This window comes from Fukomys damarensis, unplaced genomic scaffold, assembly GCF_012274545.1.
Source record: "Fukomys damarensis isolate Sample0158 unplaced genomic scaffold, DMR_v1.0_HiC HiC_scaffold_4, whole genome shotgun sequence".
Taxonomy (NCBI): Eukaryota; Metazoa; Chordata; class Mammalia; order Rodentia; family Bathyergidae; genus Fukomys; species Fukomys damarensis.
This window is the reverse complement of record NW_022900916.1, coordinates 7,801,041-7,810,117: the sequence shown is the minus strand read 5'-3', so window position 1 is coordinate 7,810,117 and position 9,077 is coordinate 7,801,041. Positions and strand designations below refer to the sequence as shown.

The 9,077-nt window shown below is 38.7% G+C and overlaps 3 protein-coding genes across 3 annotated transcripts in view; 2 read left to right on the top strand and 1 right to left on the bottom strand.

The window, feature by feature from the left end:
- Fam185a (family with sequence similarity 185 member A) overlaps window positions 1-9,076 on the bottom strand; it is a gene marked incomplete at its 5' end in the record, with an annotated part of 45,526 nt that extends 36,450 nt beyond the window's left edge. The window contains 3 exons of the mRNA XM_010637201.3: window positions 1,428-1,520; window positions 5,924-6,033; window positions 8,851-9,076. Of these exons, the coding sequence (XP_010635503.1) occupies window positions 1,428-1,520; window positions 5,924-6,033; window positions 8,851-9,076 (429 nt within the window). The remainder of the gene's footprint in view (window positions 1-1,427; window positions 1,521-5,923; window positions 6,034-8,850) is intronic.
- The window catches only part of Ccdc146 (coiled-coil domain containing 146), a 166,510-nt gene that overhangs the window by 38,556 nt on the left and 118,877 nt on the right, over window positions 1-9,077 (top strand). The gene's annotated exons all lie outside the window — the stretch shown is intronic.
- The window catches only part of Fbxl13 (F-box and leucine rich repeat protein 13), a 273,523-nt gene that overhangs the window by 238,267 nt on the left and 26,179 nt on the right, over window positions 1-9,077 (top strand). The gene's annotated exons all lie outside the window — the stretch shown is intronic.

Here is a 9,077-nt window from a genome sequence, read left to right as displayed (position 1 = left end):
AAAAAAAAAAAAAAAAAAAAAAAAAAAAACCCAATCCACGGAAACTGGAACAAATAACTGAGCGCCAAAATATTCAAAATGGAAAATAATCGAGAGATGATTAAACTTATGATGTTTGTGTCAGAGTGTAAATCTGTAATCCTGCATTCTGGTGACTCAGGATCATTTCAGATAACATTAGCCACCACCTAATGGACCAAGCTTGAAGGAACCACCAAGCTGTCCCATCCCCTCTATACCTCAAAGTGCACAGCGCTCTGACGGCTTCACGCCATCGCAAAGGGCCGTCACCCCTGGCCAGGCAGCCCCTCAAGACCTCCTAGTCTAGTTGAGGGGGGATATTTAAACTCAGACTGAAACAGCAGCCCACAGGTTCTGAGAAAAAGGTGATGGAAAACAAAATGGCAACAGTGGAAACGATTAGTGTTGCAGCTTGTCCTGTTTAATTATGCCAACAACGCTCTATCTGCAAGACACGCTCACTACTGCTCTGAGTGTGAAATTCAGCAAATTTATAACCAAAGTGCCTTGCTAATTAAGTCTAAAACAAAAGATTTCAACTCTTCTTAAACATTTGAAATACTATAGATCACATTAAAAAAGACTATGACAACTCTTATTTCCAAAATTATACTTTTACTTTTAATATGATGCTAACTCATAGGAAGCAACAATTGACTTCAAAAATACAAACTATCTTTCTATAACAACAAAATTCTCTACAACTAAGAAAGTTCTGGGAGAGCAGTAAAGCTGTCGAGAGGTCCACCTTATGGAAAATAGTGCAGAAGATTGAGTTTCAAAACTTATCTGTCTAAAGGTGAAGTAAACAGATCTTGGAAAATATAGCACTGAAGTTAACCTAATACAAAGAAAAAACCCAATCCTGGGATGGGGATTTAGCTCAGAGGCATAGCACCTGCCTGGCAAGTGCAAGGTCCTGAGTTCGATCCCCGGTAAGAAAGAAGAAAGGAAGGAAGGAAGGAAAGAGAGAGAGAGAGAGAGAGAGAACCCAATCTACATACTGGAGATATTTCTTCATAACATAGTTTAATCAATGATCAAAGCAAGCATCTCTTCAGAATTCAAATTAAATATTTAGACTCTTTTACTAATTCTAAATAATGAACTAAATAACTGTCAAAAGTATTAAATCACAAACTAAATTTAAACTGTATAATATTGAATCACCTTACATCCAAATTTGAATTTACTAATGATCGAAAATGCATTAAAAAGGAAATATTGGGCTGGGGATTTAGCTCAGTGGTTCCACTGCCTGTCTTGCAAGCACAAGGACTGAATTTCCATCCCCGGTACCAAAAAAATTTAAAAATTTTTTGAAAAGGAGATATACTAAGAACTTTGTAGAAGCTGCCCCCTTTTTTGAGCTAACATTGCAATTACTAATAAAGTTTCAATCTTACGCTTTTATCTGATGTGTGAATATCTATATTTCCATAAACTGTTCCCATACAGATCACTTTGCCTCCTTTGGTTTGAACATGTAATTTTTGGCTCTGAAAAACAAATACAAAAATATATGTTGAGAAAAAGAATGTTTGACTTATACTTTCAATATTTTAATGATAATAAAACAGCAAAAGAAGAGTCAGGAATTCAATAAAAATCTACTGTTTGGAATCATAACATCAGCTGGAAAGAAATGTCAATTGCTGTTAAAGGGATAAATAACCTGTACCCAAATGGAAAAACAGGATATCTGAATATTCTCATAGCTTCACAGGAGGGCTTGGAGTCCAAGACCACCATGAGCAGCTCTATAAACACCAATGATAATGAAGATGACAATTACTGATCACTGCTACCATTCATCACTAGTAATAATAATAATTGTTATCACTTGGCAGTTTCTTTCACCAGAGACAATGTCATCTACTTTACCTGAAATAGATCATTTGATTCCCACCACAACCCAAAGACATGTTAGCCAAGACTCAGAAATGTTAAATAACTATCAGGGTGACAGTTAGAAACAACAAAATCTAAACTAAAAATCAAAATCTAGCCCTGTATCCTTCTAAAGCCTACACTCTGTGTATTTGTTTTTTGAGTTACTGGGGATTGAAGCTAGGCCTTTCACACAGAGCTACATCCCCCTGTCCACTTTTTACTTTTTGACACAGCATCTCAAGTCACTAAACTGCTCCGGCTGGGTTCAAACTTGGTACCCTCGGGCCTTAGCCCCACAGAATGCTGAAATTATGGGTGTGCCTCACTGGGCCTGGCTCAGCGCCTCCACTCCGAAGACTCAGGTCTTCTGAAAGAGGACATATTTTTACGTAGGCCACAGCCCTGTTATACCGTGTAGCACAACACCCCCAGAAACTAAAACTGAGAATGCCCCAAACCCAAACCGCAGTCACAGGCCAGTCAGCCTGCTTGACCGACCAAAAGCTGTGTACAACCTGATTTTACACTTGCGAGTGCGGCAGACACCACTACTAGGACACCGAAATCCGTCTTTCTGGAGTGAACAGAGTGAGACCCTCTCCTAGCGGCCGGTGCTCCCAGGTGCTGCTGTGCTTTTCTAACAGGACGGACGTGGGGGTGCCCTGCGCGGTCCGGCTGGTGCTCACAGGGAAGGGGCGCCTCCCCTGTCCCAGCCCCCCAGGGGAGGAGCACAGCTTACAGCGAGGCTGAGAGGGGGCGGACCAGAGGTGGCAGGGACCTAGAAGCACTGCGTGGAAGATAGCTCGACCTGTGTCTCACCCGGACACAGGCGAGGGACTGGGATGGTACAGGAGTCCTGAGATGTCTCGTCTGTTCTGACGCGGCTGACGTTCCCTTCACCACGCACATCTTCAGTGCTGCTGTAATTACAAGAGATAAAGAATGGGGAACCGCAGAGGCTGAGAAACAGCCTGGCACACTCGCCCGCAGTGTGATCAGCCACTGGGAAGAAAGGTCTGATGCGGGAGGCAGGCAATCAGAAGAACCACGCGGTTTCTGGTTGCTTTACGGAGGGAGGGAAATGATAGACGTTCAGGCAAAATAGCCCAGGAATCAATTTCAAAAACCCTTTATGAGAAGAGCAAAATGAATTGCTTTTTGAAAGGACTGTTCTTAAAAGGATTTTAACTCGAGCCTAAAGTCGTTATATTTAATATACAAGTCTTTTTCCCAAAGCAACTATTGCTTCAAATCAATTATTCTTACATGAATTTCTAGTCTATGAAAGAGGATATTGCAACCAAATACATGTGTATTTCTTCTAAGGACACAAGCATAAAATTTTTCAAGAGGCTCAAAAAAATTGAGCTTGAAAAATTGAAAGTTCAACTAATTCCCAAAAGATGTGACAATTTTAAAAATAAATGAGACCAAAGAGTGAAAATAAATATTTACATAAGTCAGAAGTTATTTAGAAAAGGAAATTACACCTACATTTAAAAAATGCAAACATGTGGCATTCAATGAACTAATGATCCACTGTCTCACAGTTCACTTATCTGTTCCCTAAAGATGCTGGGAAAATGTGGTGCTAATCAGTTTGCTTGGTGAGAGCACGTGCCTGGTGACCAGAAACACCCAGCTCAGATTTTTAGCTGTGAACTCAAGTGAGTTCCTCAGTCTCTTACTGCCCTCTAGTTTCTTCCTTGATAAAATGAAGATACTTCAAGGATTAGAGATAAGATTCTTATAATAAGAATAAGGAGTCATCAACAACAACTGCAATACATTTTATTATATAGGCCAACTCTGTACAGTTTAAGAGCTTAAAATACATGAAAGAGAAACTACTTAACAGGTGGCTACTAATTCAAGATGATACTATAGCAATATTTAAAGCTTAAACCAGATATTTTACCAAAGTATTCTTATTTGTTCATTTAAGTCAATCAAATTCTAAGATCTCAAGAATTATTCTCATAACTCTAAGTACACCATTAACATGCATAGGCTCAGTTTAGTTCTTGAATTTCTTTTTTTTTTTTTAGCTATTTTATTTATAAGGAGTGATATTTCCTGAATTTTATTATTTATCAGTCTTCTAAAGAACATGTAGAAAATTGACTTTTTTTAAATAATAGAATTAAACTCACTCTTATCTTTAAATTACTGTAGTGGTCCACTGAAGTCTTTTAGAAATCTAAAATACATTATGGAGGGCTGGCGATGTAGCTCAGTGGTTCCACCACCTACCTTGCAAGCTCAAGGTCCCAAGTTCGAGCCCCAGTACCAAAAACAAAACAAAACAAAACAACAACAACAACAAAAACCCACCCCCCCAAAATAAATACATAAATAAAATATATTATGGAATCGTATTCTTTTGTTTTGTTTTGACAGGGTCTCACTATGTAGTTGAGACTGACCTGGAACTCACTATGTAGCCCAGGATGGTCTTGAACTCACAGCAATCCTCCTGACTCAGCCTCCCGAGTGCTGAGATTATAGGCATGCGCCACCATGCCCGGCCTGGAATAGTACTCCTATTTTTCATATGTCTTATACCACTTTGCTATTTTATTCCGAGGAGTTATTTCATAGTTATCAATTATTCTCAACTGTGTTAAAAAAATAAATGATAGACTTGCTTAGGACAGAGACTCTCAACTGGAGGAGATTCTGTCTGCCCAAGGACACTGGGGTCAGTTTAGTTTCCACAACTGAGGAGTACTCTAGTAGCATCTGTAAGGCAGAGGCCAGTGATGGTGCTGACCCTTCCTACACTGCACAGGACAGTGCCCCACCACACCCCCAAAGGAGATTATCTGGCCCCAAAATGTCAATTGTGTCAATACTGAAAAACCATGTTTTATTTTTATACCCATAATGGCAAAAAGAAGTTAACAAAGAGCTTTCAGAATTATTAGATGAATAAAAAAGGATGCAAAGAAATAGCAGCATTCCAGATTCAATTTTAAGTGTGAAGTTGGAAATCTTGCATTCTGAGTCTGCAGAGGACAATATTCTAGATTAATTCTCTGAACCCTGAGCATCAGTGAGTGAGATATTCAGAGACGGACAAAAAGGCACCGTAGTATTTCCATCCAGTTAGTCATGACAAGAACCCAGACCAACCCATTTTATAAAACCATGTGTGAAGGCATTCTTAATCTTTTATGATACTTATGCAATTAAATTTATTTAAAATGGCTGATATGTGGACAGATGCTGAAAGTATGTGTGCATATAAACATGGATAAAATCTAATAATTTAAAACATCAAATTAGTCATTCTAGTCAGTGTTTATAAATATAAAAATGAAAATATTTTCCAATAATGAAGCAAAAATGACCAGCTTCTCTTCAACAAATTAGCTGCTATCAAAGTTTGCAGAAGTACGGCATATTGATCATGGAAATGCTAGAGGAACTAGGAGTAACACCAGCTACCTGTCAGCCTATCAGTGAGCTATTTCAAACCACTTACAGCTAAGGCCACCCTAATTTTAAGGAAACAAAATATAAAAATGTTAATTCTAAAACAAGATGAACCATCTGTTGTTTTGCATAAATAGTTTCTCAGTCCTAAAATAGAGGTATTAGTCTATTAAAATATGATTAAAGTAACCTAATATTTTAAGCAGTTATAGGATATAAAAAGTTTTCCTTACTCTTTAATACATAAAGTGATTTAATAAATCATTGTGAAAACTAAAATTTCTTTGACTTACTAAGATCTCAGAATACTAAGAATATACTCTGAGTTTCACTGTACCCTACAAAATGAAATCTAAAAGAGATATGAGGCAAAAACTTTAAAGCTCCTTTGACATCTGTACTTTCAAAACAGAACTAAAGCCAGAAAAAAATTTCTGCAAAGAATTTCTTACAGATGAATGCATGATAACATTCAGAAAAAGTAGCATAACCTCTTTAGTTTATATAACTTAATACTAAAGTTCATAGTTTGAGTTTTTTAATTAAAATAAAATTGGAAAAATACTCATACCTTAATAGATTGTAAGATACTGATGCCCTGCTCAATTTCAATTTTGCAATCATCACACTCCATATTTTGGACTTTAACACAGCTAGACCCTGATGACTTGATATTCAAATCTAGAAGTATAAAAAAGAAAAATAAGTTAGCACTCTAAAGCATTTTCATGTCCCCTAGAAACCCAACTCCTCAGTTTGCCCATAATATCACTGAATCCTGGAGAGAACATATTTGTCAACAATCTCTCTCTAAAAATGAGGTCTCGCCAGGTGTGTTGGTGCACACCTGTAATCCCAGCATTTGGGAGGCTGAGGCAGGAGGATCGCTGTGAATTCAAGACCAGACTGGGCTACATAGTGAGTTCCAGGTCAGTCTCAACTACATAGTGAGACCCCATCTCAACAAACCAAAAAATAAAAATAAATAAATAAAAGTGAGGTCTCCACCATAGACAGGATCAAATGCAATGACCTTCCTGCCAGTTTTTACCAAAAATTATTTTGGTCTGTATCATCTACAGAGAAAACCAGGAAGTAAAAGAGGCAAGAGATTGCAATTCTTCTATGTATGCATGTTGCCAGGTCATAGAAGCCTCTTTTCTACCTAGAAAACAACAACAAACACACACACACACACACACACACACACACACACACACACACATATAAGAACACAGTTGATGAGTCATTGTGATAAATCAGGTAAGGCAGGCAATCTAGTGTCTCATAGTTGGGAAGATTTAAAGATTTGTTTTCGAACCTTCCCCAAATTAAAAGCATACACAGGAAAAGCATGGGTCAGTATATAACAAGACTTAGGGGCTTAAATCCTACCTCTAACCTTCCATGCCTAAGAAAATGAGAATATTGCTAAGCAGCTATATCATCGGGTACTTGAGTTAACTTTAAAAAATGAGGTCCACTCTGACAAACCTAATACTGAACAGTATTTAAATCGTAAGATTGTGGATAAATAAGAAATGTATCTGAAGAAAGTCAGGAAAATAAGGAATCACAGGTGCCATCTTTGGCTCTCAATTTAAGATGCAAACTTAGGAATCTCTGTATCAAAATAATTGAAAACACTGATTAATACTTAATTCACATATTGATTTCCCTTAAACTAGACTATGGAAATACATACTATGTTCCCCAAAACACAAGTATTGGGGCCTGTTGTCATAATTTCAAGAGTTATGGAATAAAAAATTCATTTCCATAGTTACATAGCAATCTCTGTAAAAGCTTAAAATAATAGTAATATTTTGGTTGAGATTAAGCAAGAATATGTAAAAAGACAATTTTATCCTATATAAACACGCATATAAATGTAACAGCAAAATTTACTTCCCAGTTAAGTAAATGTCACAACATGCTGCCAGATCTAAGGCAGCAGCAACAGATATGGAAAGAAGCAGATTCTAAAGATGCTTCTGTGAAACTAAATGCTTGAGCATTTGACCCTGTCTCAAAATAAAAAATAACAAAAGGGCCACGGATGTTGGCTCTATGCAAAGGCCCTAGCTTCGACTGAAGCTAGTACCTCAAAAATCAAACATGGTGTAGATTTTAGAATCATGAAGGGTTGAATTCTAATTGTTGGTTTAGATTTTGTTGTTTTCTAACTGTTTCACCCTGCTAAAACTATTTAACATTTAGAAGTTTCTTCTGTTTTACAGGTAGGGGGATATTCTCAATACTGCAACAGGTAATTACGTATTAAAATAAGTATTTTTAAAAATGAGTTATGCAGATTTAAGGGGCCTATTGAACAGATGCATGGAAACAGTAAATTGGAAATGGAGTTCCCGCTCTAGAAAGAAGCAACGAATAACATGGTTTGGAGTCACCAACAAAAGCAGTGCTCTTTTCAGCTTTGCTGCCAAACTTCACTTAGCTCTACCTCAGTACTCAGTAAACTTAGTCTTTAGGGGCAAATCCCCACCAGCGCCCCCAGCTGTTACAATGTGAGATCGCAGACTCTCATTCACCTGGCTGCCTACAAGAAGCTGAGAATACAGCACAGTGGTTGAGTAGATTCCAGTCCAAATCCCAGCTCCTCGCTTTATACCAGAGAGAGAAAGCATTTCTTAATCTACCCTCCCCTCGAATGTAAGTTCCATAAAGCCATGGACTTTTTTTCTGTTTGTTCATCCGCAATAAATATTTATGATACTTCCGAAAAATCTCAATTTCTTCATATGAAATGATGAAAATAATAGAATCTACTTTGCAGCGCAACTATAAGCATAAAAAGGATTATATTTAGTATTACTATGTATCATCAATGTGCCACCCTTCAGTCGTAGGAAGCATGAGACAGTGAGGAACCCTTTCTGGAAAAGCATGAACGCACAGTGACTTGCATCTGGGAACCAACACGGAACCCAAAAACCTAGGAAACGTCTTGCAGGCGTTATTAATGCAGTTTCTCAGGCAGTCTCACTGGATTTTTTCTTTAAAGCTCACTACTTCAGGAAAACTTGCCAAAGGGAAGGAAGACATACTTGTTCGAGGTTAGATATGACGGGTAGGTTAGGTACAGAGACAGCCCCTCGAAACAGAAGCAAGGGAAATGTAGGTGGGCTGCCATGCCATTGAGTGTATTATGAAGAAACCTCAACTCGGAAGAACAATTCTGCAAATGATAATGCCGCAAAGGAGAACATCAACGGCTCCAAAATATTATTTGATATGGATTATTCCAGATCATGTTTGCATTTGATTTTAAACTTTCCTCTTAATTGGCAACATCATATATCTAGGTATTACTCAGAAACTAACTGAAAAGAAGAAAAAAAAAAAAAAGGTGGCCACCAAGGAGGTCAACTGTAACTGAGATTTGAAAGTTAGGTCCAAAGAGACCAATGAAAAGTGCATGTGGGCCTGTCTGCCGCATTGAAGGAGCTCTCGTGTCCTGGGACCCACTTCACTCACCAAACTTCAGGGGCGCGTCCACCTCCACCGAGGCGTGGAGGTCCAGGCTGTCGGCCTCGACGGCTGTCTCTCGCGACGCCGCGTCGTATGTCACCTGCAGGCCGTCCAGGCCCCGCAGCCCGCCCTCTGCGTCGTGCGCAGCTACCAGCACGCGGTCACCGTCGGGGTAGGACAGGGGGTCCAGACCCCTCACGGCCACATGGCATGGAAGCCGGACCCGCAGCCGC